At 31.0% G+C, this 14700-nt stretch overlaps 1 protein-coding gene across 2 annotated transcripts; it reads left to right on the top strand.

The window, feature by feature from the left end:
• The first annotated feature begins 8 nt into the window (after nt 1-8).
• LOC148618479 (cytochrome b-245 chaperone 1-like) lies at nt 9-12625 on the top strand. Of its 2 annotated transcripts, none has more exons than XM_088577469.1 (7): nt 9-105; nt 3639-3736; nt 4375-4416; nt 5060-5133; nt 5852-5951; nt 7617-7761; nt 9068-12625. In XM_088577469.1, the coding sequence occupies exons 2-7, from the start codon at nt 3646-3648 to the stop codon at nt 9255-9257; spliced, it is 642 nt and encodes a 213-aa protein (XP_088433595.1). In that variant the 5' UTR covers nt 9-105; nt 3639-3645; the 3' UTR covers nt 9258-12625. The 2 variants fall into 2 exon arrangements, with proteins under 2 accessions (XP_088433595.1, XP_088433593.1); XM_088577467.1 differs by having other exon boundaries at nt 9-259.
• The last annotated feature ends 2075 nt before the right edge of the window (nt 12626-14700 follow it).

Below are 14700 nucleotides of genomic sequence, written 5' to 3'. Positions count from 1 at the left end.
TAAGTCCGAGAAGTTCCAGTCGACTTCTATTTTTGGTGAAGTTGTTTGTAAACAGACAGACTCATTCAGTCATTGTAGTGGTGTTGAAACCAAGGAAAGTAGTCGGTAAAAGTAGTTCTTTTCCAACATTCACTTTCCATTTTTACAACTGGACTCCTTACCTCTGCTAAATGCAGGAATAGTCAGCATGTCACGGCTTTATTTTCGTGCAACATCTTCCAACAATGTGGATACATGTACAGTACATACAACTTTGTTGGTTAGATCATTTGTAAAAAAATTCCTGATTTTTCAGTCTTCTCTCCTGCCCCCTTTTCACTCACAAGCCATGTTCACATGCAGGAAGCTTATATTTGTGAAACAGCTATAAATTTTGCCATTGGCTATATAAGCTTATGTTATAGTCTTTTCATACATCATTACATGTGTTTTCAATTGGCATGTGAAATTGGTCTTGAAAAAAAGCTTTTTGTAGAGTATGTACTGAATTAATACTTAAGCTAATTTTTTTACATTTGAAAAAAAAACATAATGCAGTAGAATTGTGAATTGTCAATATCAAACAAAATTAGAAATAAACAGGTAAAACAATTATTCATTCTGCCTATTTTTTTTCCACAATTTACTTAATCCCTTTTTATTTGTAACTTTGTGATCCCCCCCAAAATGCATGTCTCTATGCTTTGAACTTCCCCCTTTATTCGTCTGCAAACTTACATGTACTTGGGTGTAATCCTGTTTTTCAGACCTGTGAAATTTTCAGTTTTCAACAAGAATCTTAAAGAGATTTTTTGGACCATGGCTATTTTGCTGTATGGGGTAAAATAGCTTATTTCATGTCATTTAGCTATTTTGTCTGATCCAGCATAATAATTATATAATGTTATTTGGCTATTTTCCCATCAATATTTAACAAAAACTCAAGACTTCATAGTACAAACTTTATAAATATATATAAGATTACAGAATTGGAGATATGACGTATGATGAAATTGTATAACAAAAGTCATAAAATTTTGAATGAAAAGTTAAATAAATAATTAACACATAAATTAAAGTATAATAGGAATTCTAATCATTAGAAATTCACAGATTTTCTGTCATCAAAAATCGTGAAATGGTTTAAAAATTTTTATATTTTTTTTTCAAAATTTTACACATAAATTAAAGTAAAATAGAAATTCATTGACACAGATTTCTGTAAATAAAAATATAAGTGTTAAATACATTTACATTGAAATTCAGAATAAAAATACACAAAAATTAAAGTACAATAAGAATTTGAAATGTTTAAAATCGATACAGATATCTTTTTATAAAAATAGGACTGCATTTAAAAATGTTATGAATTAACATTGTACATAGATAATCTGCATCTTCATCACAAGTTTAATTTACATATTTATATAGGATGGTTCGATTTCTGGTTAAAAATGTTATACTTCTTATAAAATTATAAAAAGAAATTGAAATATACTCAATATAGCTTATTATAATGTCAGTAAGAAGCCTATATATATGATTTGTGATAAAAGCATATTATCATTAATTATTAATCAATTTTAATTAGGTCCGGTAAATTATTCTCAGACGCTATTTTGCCAGATCTGGCAAAATTGTCTCCCAGGCTACTTTACTTGATCTGACAGAATAGTCTTCCAGGCTACTTTACTGGATCTGACAGGATAGTCTCCCAGACTACTTTACTGGATCTGACAGAATAGTCTCCCAGGTTACTTTACTGGATCTGACAGAATAGTCTCCTCTGCTACTTTACTGGATCTGACAGAATAGTCTCCCAGGCTTACTGGATCTGACAGAATAGTCTCCCCTGCTACTTTACTGGATCTGACAGAATAGTCTCCCAGGTTACTTTAGGTCTCACTAACCACTTCAAACGTTTCCATTACTTTACATGTTAAAAAAGTAATTTTCAAAGTCTCACTGTGAATTCCCAGGACAAATGACATCTTAAAGTTGCATACCGTTGCGAAGCTTGGAAAATAAGGCTTCCAAAATCATTATGCTAATGGTACGATGGTAGTAGAAATTCTTCACAAAATTTACTTGAATAAATAATACTGAAAATCCACATTTTTACCTGTTCTGCTAACTGACAGCATGGAGGCAAATTACTCACACATGTAAACAATATTCATACACTTTTGTAGTTAATTACATATATGATTTTAAAGTACACATTCTCAGCTTCATTTTGACTACTTTTAATCATAATACACACAAATAATGCACTTACAATGCATATGTCTAGGTTCAGTGTGTTTTTGGTACTACATAGGGGGGTGGCCAATTTGACCCGGAAGTGGTTAGTGAGACCTTACTGGATCTGACAGAATAGTCTCCCCTGCTACTTTACTGGATGATTTAGATGTATATGTTTAATTTGTTGTTGTTATTAAATCAAAGTTCATTTTTCAACTTTCATTGAGTTTTTAGTGAAGTTACCTAACTGTATTTAAACATCTTTAATCCTCATCTCAATCCCTAAAAAGTCTTAATTTAGAAATATAGATAAATCAGAGAAAAATCTTTATAAAGTATAACAAATTAAAAGACAACTCATCATAGATATCTTGATATTGACTAGTCATACATTTTGTATTTATCAAAATATTGACTACAAATTCATTGCAACTTCAACTGAATTAACCTGAGTCAAAATTTGTGATCAAATTCACATGTCAGCAGTATTTGACACACTTTTGTTGGAGGTCTGTGAAGTGTGAATAAAACAATCATATGCACTTACATTCATCAACCTACATGACCAATGCAGAAAAAATAAATGGTATGCAAATTTATGAAATAATACAATGACTGCTGTTGGGTGATCAAAAACCCATACAACCACCACAGAGTTTGTTTCAGATACTTTGACTTCTGTTTAGGTGATTGAAAACCCATACAACCACCATAATTGTTGACATGTACATTTACATGATTTCACTAACATTAAATAAAACTTAACCGATCTTATTTACTTATGTTGCAGGACAGCCTATTTAGTACATGTATATATAGTAGGTAGTACTATGTACATTTTATGCCAGTTTATTTACTTGGCTAAATCAGTTTTTCACTGGCCAGTCATCAAGTTGTCTTGGGTTTGACCCTTCATCCCACTTACAGTACTATAGAATAAATTATTTTAATCATGCTCTCCTGTTAAACCTTTATACCTCAATAACTTCTACATTTGTATATGTAACAGTATGTGGCTACCACAAATCTTAGTTGCCTATTCTGTCACTCTTGGTGTGTGATGTTAATTAAATAACCTGAAAATTTAAATGTCAGATGGGAAAAGCTTACTTAAAAAAATATTTTGGTGTTAAAAATAAAATATCAACCAAAAACATGTAATGCAATGTGTCTTTGCCCTTGAGTTGAGCCAGGAGAAATACTGCTTTCCAATATTTGTCTGTCCTCATCAATGATCAGACACTGTAAAGTGTAGTTCAGCATTATAAAGGTCTAACAATGGCAGTGTGAGGCCAAATATGGTCACCAAAGTTGACAATAGTCTGATAAACTGAGGTTGACCTGTTAGATTTTGGTTTATTATAAGAATTTGTAGGACATTGTGTCTCATAGTATCTAAGATTTTATTTTTTTAGGATAAAGATGAGGAGCCATGTTAAAATCAAAGAAGATGTTGATGATCGACTTCATCTTGTAAAAGAACCTGGTCTGTACGGATATTCCCTTTTGGCAGGTTTGTTCTTCTCATAATCCTAAAAGGCTAAATGCTATGAAAGTACTATTGTTCATGGGGTACATTTATTTGTATCAATTTCGTGTTTTTCATGTGTAGGCCAAACCATGAAATTTTGTTCCCAGTGGGTAGGAGTTAACCATTGATGTGTATACTGAAAACTTCAAAACCACAAATTCAAGAATTGTGTTTCTTCTTTGATGCACGAAAATAGGTATCCATGCATTAAAGTACTTTCAAAGTAGATACTATATACACACAGTTTATCTTCCTTTTCTAAATGTTCATTTTTATTGCTTATTGGTTCTATTCATAAACCTGTCACAGTACATTTTCATGTATCTAACTGTAAATATATGTTGGTATGAAAATCCATGTAAACAACTAAAATCTATTCAGTTGCAAATTATTTCATTTAGTTGCTCATGATGATTTGAAATTCCTGTTACTGAAAAGTGGCAACATCACGTGCTCTATGCTCATGTGAATTTTACAGTCATGACCCTGCCAAAAAAAGGCAAAAATGATTCCAGTACTATTCATGTAAAATTGTTGAGAGTAAGGGAATATGCCCACCAGTTTCTGTAATACAACAAGATGATATACATGTACCTTACTAATTTTGTCTTATTTTACAGCTTTTACAGCTATAGGATATGGAGCAGCATTATATAGTGATGGTAATTCTCTCTTTTTATGTGTATTATTTTGTGCGGTTGTGTTTTACCAGTATTTATTTAAGGAATGTAATATCTGAATATGTTATCTTGTATAAAGAACTTAGGTTCAGTTTATGCAGAATAAATTGTGAAGCAATTGAACCAAAGTTCTTTATACAAGATAACATATTCAGATATTATTTACATTACTTATAATTTAATATTTTGGCAAAAACTGTGATAAATTCAAATTAATTTATTGCAAAACACATGTCATTTACAGATAGGATAATTTCATTTAAATTTAAAGTTCATGACATTGTTTATTTATCTGATGAAAGGAAAATTTTGTATCCAAAGTAAAAAAAATGGTGGTATCATTTCTGACAGTAAAAATGGTATTATTAAATTATATTAAAATGTAGAAAATGAATGCTTGTCAATTCTTTTTGTAAAACTTTTCTTTGAACGGGAATCATAGATAACACTCAAATCAAGCTTTGTTTTAGAGAATTACACTCTAGATTTCATTGTAGGCAAATATCACTATTCATTTTTGTATTCAATTATATGTACATGTACTTGTATTGGAAATGTCATTATGCCGCTTCAATATTGCATAACATTTTCACTTTCTCATATGTACACCTGTATTTTATTTCAGACCCTGTAATAAAGCAGTTTATTTACATTTCCTTTGGTATATTTGTTGGATTGTCATGTATAGAGGACCATGAGGTTTGTATTCTTTAATTTTCAAGTACCATCTAATTTTAAAAAGTCTTGTTTAAGAAATTGTAGTCGTATAATGTTATGGCCATGTTATCATCATCATTTGTAGACATCTGATGTTCACACAATAACTAGAGTATAATTTTTATAAGTGTATGGACTTGAACCATTTAGGAAGTAAGGGGTAAAAAAAGCATCAGAAAATTGGTTTCTGCACAGTAATATGAACAAAAGTGTATGTAACATTATAAATTTTTGTTTGCTTATATATTGGAAAGCAGAATTAAGGAACATTTTTTGAATCCTTATGATCTTGTTATAATTTTATAATTAATAGTACATTATGTATCAAGTTTTAAGTTGATTTAAAAAAAAACAAATTTAGTAATTTTGTTAATTTTGAAAAAAAAATTAAGTATAATGAGAATGGATATGGTGAATATTTCAAAGAGACAACAACCCCATCAGGATGAAAAATGTCAGCTCAAGATCACCCATAAGTCTTCAATAAATATATTCTGTTGCTGAATGGTATAAAAGTCTAGATTTTCCTGTTGGACTTTTGATGTTTCTAGGTAAGCAATTCAGGTTCTCTGTAGCCTCTATTATTTTGTTTACAGTGTATGACAAAGCCATTTTTTATTTCAATCCCAGTACTTTCCTTGATTACTCTTATATAAAGCTTTATTATTGATGTTAACGAGATAGTTGGTTTATATTCCAGGAGTGTTTGCTAAATAAATCTGACAAGGAAGTAAAAATTACTAGAATGACAATATGGGATAAAATCATGAATACATTTACCAGGAAACCTCCCCATGTAGGTTAGTATATATCAGAGCTTAGTACATTTACCAGGAAACCTCCTCATGTAGGTTAGTATATCTCAGAGCTTAATACATTTACCAGGAAACCTCCTCATGTAGGTTAGTATCTCTCAGAGCTTAATAGGAGTACCAGGAAACCTCCTCATGTAGGTTAGTATCTTAGAGGTTAATTGAAGTACCAGGAAACCTCCTCATGTAGGTTAGTATCTCTCAGAGGTTAATAGAAGTACCAGGAAACCTCCTCATGTAGGTTAGTATCTCTCAGAGCTTAATAGAAGTGCTTGTTTATATAATTTTTGGGGTACCATTTTATTATTTATTCAATATTTTTATATCAAAAATTGATTGTGAAAGATCAAACAATTTTTTATAATAAAAAAAAATATTCTATGAAGATTGAGTTACAAAAAAAACTGCTTGATTCGAAGTCAGAATACTGTGTTTTAGTGGTGTGACATGTCTGCTTATGGGCTGCTGTTTTGTGAGCTGGAACATTAAAAGTCTGGTTCAGAGTATTATACTATAACGAAGCAGGGTTTACTTAAGGAGGTAGACCTAGGGTAAGGGACACAACTCTTACAAGGCATGGGAACTTTTGTATTCAGAATTTTACATCAATCTCATGTAAGCATCAAAAGTAACTTGGACTGATTTCATTCTGTTTTAAATGAAGGCGAGATAGGCTTTGGTGAATATGAATATGATACATAAGTATCACTGATTTCAAGAGTTATGTCCGTTACCCTAGGTCTACCTCCTTAATATATTATGATCCTTAAATGCATGAAATATCTACTTACAGGACTTTACACCACAATCAATCAATTGATAAGAATTTTATTGAAATTTACTTGCAAACAAGTTCATAGAGTAATAGGATGTAATGACTTAGGGCAAACAAGCTTTTAGACAACTCACGGTGTTAATGGATTTGGCCCTTCTGTGTGTCTGTCATTGTGTCATAGCATTTTGTCACCTTGATAGCATCTAGATTTTGTATTTCTGGATAGATTTCTTTCAAAATGGTTAATGATCGATAGCAGTTAAGGCTTGGATTTAATCAGTTTTCTCAGAAATAGGTCACTGCCTTGGTGGTCTCAGGGTAGTATGCTTACCTCAAGTGAGAGAGGTCCTAGGTTTGATCCCTGGCAATAAAAACTTGGATTTTATTGATTTTCACAGAAATCAGTGTAGGGGGTCTTTTTGGGGAACAAGCGAAAAATTATTGATTTAGGCTTTTTTTTTTCTTCATAATGCTTCCATTTTGGATAGGTTTCCTTCAAACTTGGATGAATGGTTACTAGCAATAAAAGCTTGGATCTGTCAAAAAATTTGTTAAATGAATTCATTCTCAATATATTTATTTGTGACACAAAATTGAATACTTATCTTATCCTTTACCCCACATACACCACTGAATAGAATTTAATGAAACTTTCATAGGCTATTTATTTAATATTAAAAATGTGCACCTCTTATTTCAGGTTTGATCTGATTGTTGATGTATTTGTTTTGGGGGGTGTACCATAGCAAAACATTGACTTTGCCTTTTATGAATAAAGTATACCCATCTCTTATCCATAACTCCTTCTACACCACTGTGGAGAGGGACATCAATTAAACAAACATTACTTGCAGTTTTCCTTCTTTTTTTCTTTACAGTTGTATTTGATATAGATGATATAATAGGTGTACATATAAAAGATGAAACTGTGACCTACTTTGGTAAAGGATATCAGGTGGTTCTCTACACTAATACTGGAATGGAAATAGGGGTCACAGAGTCATTTATATATGGTAAAGATAGGTAAGCTATAACAGGGGTCACAGAGCCATTTATATATGGTAGAGATAGGTCAGTGATAATGCAGATCACAGAGCCATTCATATATGGTAGAGATAGGTCAGTGATAATGCAGGTCACAGAGCCATTTATATATGGTAAAGATAGGTAAGCTATAACAGCAAATAGTATAGATAGCTTGAAGGGATTGGGTTGGTCTTTCCTTGATTAAATGACCTGATGGAATATAGATAATAAGGAGATTTTCTATCATTTTATAGTTATTTCAATCTTTTTCAATCAAGTTAGAAACTTCAAATTTCTTGGTCAATTTTCACCAGGTGATTGTAATTTAGTTCAATTTAAATGTGCTCCATTACATCAAAATAATCATTGAAACTGCCACTTTATTCACAGCATAAAAAACTATATTTAATGTTATTAGCTCACCTTACAGAAGACCATGTGAGCTATTGTCATCATTTCTCATTCACCATCGTCATCTGTCGTTGTCGTTAACAATTTTTCAAAACTTTTCTCCTCTGACACTACTTCACCAATTGGAACCAAACTTGGCCATGGCCATCTTTACTAAAAATAGAAAATAGGGGTCAAATTTTCATTATAATCTGTTAAACCATGTTGGAGTTCTTGCTATTTTTTTTTTAAGTTTTTTTTTAAATTTTTAATGTTATTTCTTTCAAAATTCTTTTTCTCTAAAACTACTTGACCATTTGAAACCAAACTTGGTATGAATGTTTCTTTGGGTATCCTGATGTAGGGATTTTTGATCTGTCAAAAACATGGCAGCCCTTATTAAAAATAGAACATAGGGGTCAGACAGTAGTTTTTCGCATGTATCTCCAAAACCATTAGGTTTAGCTCTTTCAATTGCTGAAATGATCCTTATTGTAAGACCTTCAAAAGTCTTTGGGGATTAGAGTTGTCAGGTGACTCCTTGTAAGAGTTTTTGTCCTTGAAAGATGAAAAATGTTTTTTTTTACAATATCTTAAAAACTATGATAGATAGAAAGAAACTTTCAATCGTTGAAATGATCCTTATGATAAGTCCTACCAAAGTCTTCATGAGTCAAAATTTTGACAACTCCTTGTTAAATTTATTGCCCTTGAAAGACAAACTTTAACCAGGTGAGCCTCTTGTTTTATCCAACTTTTTTTGTCAAGCATTCTAAAATTAGATTTTACACTGAGTAATTGATGAATTGTAAATTCTAGGAAAATTTAAATTTTATTAATCTTTCAAACATATCACAATATAAAGTCTTAACTTCTCAGTCTAGCTACTGCAATTTTTTTTTTCATATAACAGTAAAGAACATGAAAAGTTAGCAGAGAAGATAAAATCATTCCTGAATATATCGGAGCCCATTGATGAATCTGTTGATAGTGATAGCCTTGGTGATAGTAGCTCTGATGAGGAAGAGGAAGAGGACGGATTTGAACACCTCTCTAAACAAGCCATTGAGGAGGAACTCAATCAGGATCAAAAGGATAATTAATGACATTTGTCAATAGAAACAAGAATTGGCAATCAGCAAAATTTGTTTGGCACAAAACTTATGGTATAAAAAGGATCAATAATTTTATCAAATACATGACCAACACTTTTGACATTTAATCACAGAAAATGTGCACAGAGGCTTTTTTTTAAATTAATTGAAACCAAATTTGCCTAATTTGAGTACATACCAGTAAAATCATAAATGTACAAGTGGAAAAAAAAACTATGGCAACATTTGAATATATCACACAAGAATTGGCACAAAAGCATTTATGGTTCATACATTTTGGAAAATTCCACATAAGACTTACCAAATCTTCATATTGTATTTGTGATTTTATTCATTATGAATATTCATTTTATCACTTATTTAGATGATACATATTTGTATCACCTAGGTACCAAACAACCCAAAACTCTGTATGTAAAATAAAGGTTGTAGCCTCAGGCAGCCAGAATAAGGAACACGGAACACTTCCCAACAGATAAATGCATGGCATGTGTTGGTTGCCAACTTAAAACAATAAAGTAATTAGAGAAACTAGTGCTGTGAAATGCTTTTTTACATAATCCTTGTGTCATTTGTTACTGAAAACTTGTTCCTAGTCCCTATGTAGCAATACATGTATGGCCAGTCAAATGTCTAATTTTATTTATATTGATCTTAATTTTTTTTTTAATAAACTGAGTTTTTTTTTTTATCTTTTCTTACTCTTGAAAAACATGCTAGAATTATAATATATTTAACTCCGATATGATTGCATTTATAAATATGTGAAACTATTGAATTCATATTTTGAATCAAAGAAATGCACTATTGTATACGAGAAGATGCTTATATAGATAAAGGAAAGCATGAATTGTTTATGTTTTATGATAAAGAGGGTTTTCCTTGATAACTCAGTCTTTTGATGGATGTGGTAGCCTTATATGAACAGATTATTTACCTTGTATGTACTTACATATTTCTCTGTACATTACTAGTGGGTTTAACAGTTATTGATTATGTTTGACTTCCTTTTATTTACTGGTATGAGCCTTCATATGTATCATTTGGTATGGTAAAAGATTGGCACATATCTATAATGTTAACTGTATAATGACTTATGAAACACTTTGATGTAGACAATTTAGATAGTTTTAGTGGGTTGACGTGACATTTACCAGTCAATATTTTTTGTAAAATTTTTTGAAAGAACAAATAATTTGCCATTTGGCTACCCACAGTTGTGAGTGAAAACATATCTGTAGAAATAAATTGTACTATAGAAGTCATATGCCATTAAAATAGACTATAAAGGTAGTCCCTTAGGTAGAAGAGGAGGTATTAAATTTCATTTTTTTTATAACAAAATCTTCATTTCAATAAAGAAATCGAGAAATAGTGGATGGAGATTTGTTTTCTCCAATGAAATGAGTAAAAAAAAAAGGAATTGTAAAGTGGCAGGTAAAGGGCAGATCCATTAAAAACTATGATAGATAGAAACCTTCAATTGCTTAAATGATCTAGATATGATAAGGCCTACAAAAGTGCGTGGGATCATAGTTACTGGATGACTCCTTGTCAGAGTTGTTGTCCTTGAAGGGCCAAAAATGATGTTTTTAGCAGTTTTCAGCCAATATCTTGAAAACTATAGTAGACAGAAAGAAACTTTTCCTTGATGAAATGATGCTTATGGTAAGTCATACCAAAGTCTTCTTGAGTCAATATTGTCAGACAACTCCTTGTTCAATTTATTGCCTATGAAAGGCAAGAATTTAACCAGGTTGGTGATTTATGCTCCTGGGAGCCTCTTCTTATTGTTCTTTTTTTAACTCACAGGAGGAACCAATTTATGTGTTCTTTTGTACCATATACTTGTAAGGTAAACTTTTTGTTGATCTAGGAGTTTGTTATATTGTTAAGCTTGTCAGTATCATTTTTAATTGGGTGTCTTTAATGTATATCTATGTTACTACATTGTATTGTTCAACAACAGATTTTTGTTGGCAATGTATTATGTAAATCTGCAGGAGTGGGTTGTCTGAATTACTGTGAATGCATTATTGTTCATGTGGTACTTATTTTTGTAGTTTTCATGGGTTGGGTAAACCATATACTCAAGTTCTCAATGAAATTTAAATTTACCTTTCATTTGTTTGGTAGAGTTGTCAATTCTATGAATTCAAGAGCGCAAACCCTTAAATGAAAAACTAAGACTAGTTATTTGATCTATAACAGTTTCTGAACAACTAATAAAACTGAATTCAGTGAGGTTTTGACATGCATGAATCACCTACTGTCCGATTTTTATAAAAAAAAAAAAAAAAAACTGTTACTTAAGTCATATCAATGTATCTTACTACTTATCTGTTCATGCTTTATTAGTGTAAACATTGTAGCATTATATGAATTTGTGATCATGCTTTACTGTATACCTACTGACCACCAGATTCTGGTACTAATAGTGTTTTGAATGTAGGGTAATAACAATATTATTTATCCATTTCTTACCACAACTTCTTTATATTCAGTCATAACTAGCTGGAGTACATGTAAACTCTATTTTGGAATGCATTTTTAGACTTGCTTCAAATCTTTCAGTTGATCTAGATTTATACAACAATCTGAAATTTCTTTTTTTTTGCCTGTATTATACCATTTTAGATTAAACATGAGAAATTAACTAGTATATTAGTATAAACAAGTTGTCTTATCTCTGCAATGATTTTATTTTGTTACTGTGTATTATTATTGTATTATGTCTTTCTAGTAATAATGTTTTCTTGTTTTTTGTCTTTCAATAATTTTTCCTTGCAATAAAGTAACAGTATTACACAAATGTCAATATTTTGTGGTGGGTGTGTTTATTTAGTCCCAATTTAGCTTGAGCTTTGTGACAAGTAAGTAACCTGTTTTACTTAACTTGCAGTCAGGGGATCAATTGTGTATGGGGGGGGGGGGGAGATAAATAACATACAAGGGTTAGGGTAATCAATATTTTGTGGGATGGGTGTATGTTATTTCCTTATGATTGAATCTTTGTTGCTGTTACTATTTATAACACATTCTACTTAATTCTGTTTTTATATCATTTGCAGAAAGTCCAACTTCTATATAATTTTATAGTTTATTTTAGAAGATAAAACAAGAAAATAGAGAATTTGATTTTGAGGATGAAGAATAACACTTAATGATGTGTTAAAAATAATGCATAAAGATAAAATTACACACTAATTACAAAAAAATGTGCACATTTACTCATTCATAATTCATATATATTGCACAACTTATCTAACTGCTTTTTGAATTCAATGGTTTGCACTAGATGTATTGAAACAAATGTGTCTAACAATGATAATTCAAATAAAGTTTTTTTTCTATGACTGTAGAATGTTTCTAAAAATGATACTCACTTTTTTTTTTCTTCAAAAAATGAGTCATCATGCAATATATTACTGTATTTGATATTTAAATTGAATTAGGAATCAAACTACATGTCATATACAAAACTTAAACTTGGCAAACGTGACTATATTCTGATTTTTAATGAGACTATATATAATTCATATGTGCAGTGAAGGTGGAAATTGTTTCATGTGTATTTTAATTTCTAAGGGAATGTTTCTAAATTCGAGTAGTTTTATTTCCAATCTGTTTATGATTTTTTTTCTTCCCATTTAATTGTGTATTTTTGAAATCTGTTGTACCCTTATACCTCCCATTTCAGAATATTTTTGTCACCAAAAAATTTACTGAAGCATTTTTGTATTTTTCGGCTACTATTTATATCTAGTTGAGGCAAAAATCAGTTTTTTTAGTAATTTGATTCTACAAACTTCTTCTTTCTTCAAAGTAAACTTGCATATGTATCAATGTCTCAGCTTTACAATGGTACCAGCAGTAACACTTAGGGTGTTGGGGTAGCTCAATGTCTCAGCTTAACAATGGTACCAGCAGTAACACTTGGGGTGTTGGAGTAGCTCAATATCTCAGCTTTACAATGGTACCAGCAGTAACGCTTAGGGTGTTGGGGTAGCTCAATGACTCAGCTTTACAATGGTACCAGCAGTAACACTTAGGGTGTTGGGGTAGCTCAATGTCTCAGCTTTACAATGGTACCAGCAGTAACACTTAGGGTGTTGGGGTAGCTCAATGTCTCAGCTTTACAATGGTACCAGTAACACTTAGGGTGTTGGGGTAGCTCAATGTCTCAGCTTTACAATGGTACCAGCAGTAACACTTGGGGTGTTGGAGTAGCTCAATATCTCAGCTTTACAATGGTACCAGCAGTAACGCTTAGGGTGTTGGGGTAGCTCAATGTCTCAGCTTTACAATGGTACCAGTAGTAACACTAAGGGTGTTGGGGTAAAATGAATAAAATGTACCCCTACCCCGCCGAAAAATTGCTTAAATTGACTTGTTTTTCAATGTCAAAACCCTAGAGTATTTATACGTCAGTAAAAAACGGTTTATTTGGTATTTTCTGTTTAGTAATATCACACTCTATATTTCTGGGGTTCTTTTGATAAATTTTCCTGATTTTCATAGTCAGAATTTATCCAAAAATGCAAAAAATGGGATTTTCGATTTTTCCGTAAAAGTCAGATAAATTCTACTCTACAAGTTATTGCTCGACTGAAACATCTCAAATTTGGTATCAATCGATAGATAATTTTATTTTCTACATAAATAAACCACAAAAAACTAATTTTCAAGAAAGATTTTTCAAAAAATGGTAAAAATATTACCCCTACCCCTAGAAAACTGGTCACAGTATTAATCAGAATTCTCATTCACATCATACCAAGAGTGTAGAACTCATAATTGAAGCATTCATTGTTAAGATAAAGATGTATAAAATATATCTGATCAATTCAGGCGCTTATTTTTTTCTTTTCGGGTGACAATTACTATAAAATCAGAAAAATGGGAAATTTCAGAATTTTCTTCTATATCACCCTTTATTGTCTTTTTTTTTTCAGAATTCCGTAGATTAAACAAGCCTTTATGTGATACAGCACATTAATATTATGTCTAAGCTTCAAAATGAGCCTGTGCAATAAATATTTGAACATATTTATGTCATGTTAGGTGGGAAAATGTGTAACTTATCATAGTTAAACTATACATCAAAAAACTTATTGATATCTCTACACTTGATGATTAAAAGTGCAGAGAACTGGTTTTATCATACTGATGGACAACAGTCAGATAGACTGAGAGTGCAAACCTTAAGTTCCCTTTAATTTTGCATTTAGGATACTTGTAACCATTGAAATTTTTTTTAAATCATTAAAATGCACATTATGAACAAACAAAGGAATAAATATCATTTTCAATTAAAACCATTAACACACAATATACATGTACATGTAGCTACAATAATTGTTGTCATTGGATTGAGAAAGAAACAAACTAGAATTTCAGTGATCAACATCTTACAAAAGGAAGGCCATAT

The sequence above is a fragment of the Perna viridis genome, chromosome 4 (genome assembly GCF_037379345.1).
Source record: "Perna viridis isolate PV_CMFRI_1.1 ecotype Kerala chromosome 4, ASM3737934v1, whole genome shotgun sequence".
NCBI lineage: Eukaryota > Metazoa > Mollusca > Bivalvia > Mytilida > Mytilidae > Perna > Perna viridis.
The sequence above is the reverse complement of the archived record's forward strand: the minus strand, read 5'-3'. Positions and strand labels throughout refer to the sequence as shown.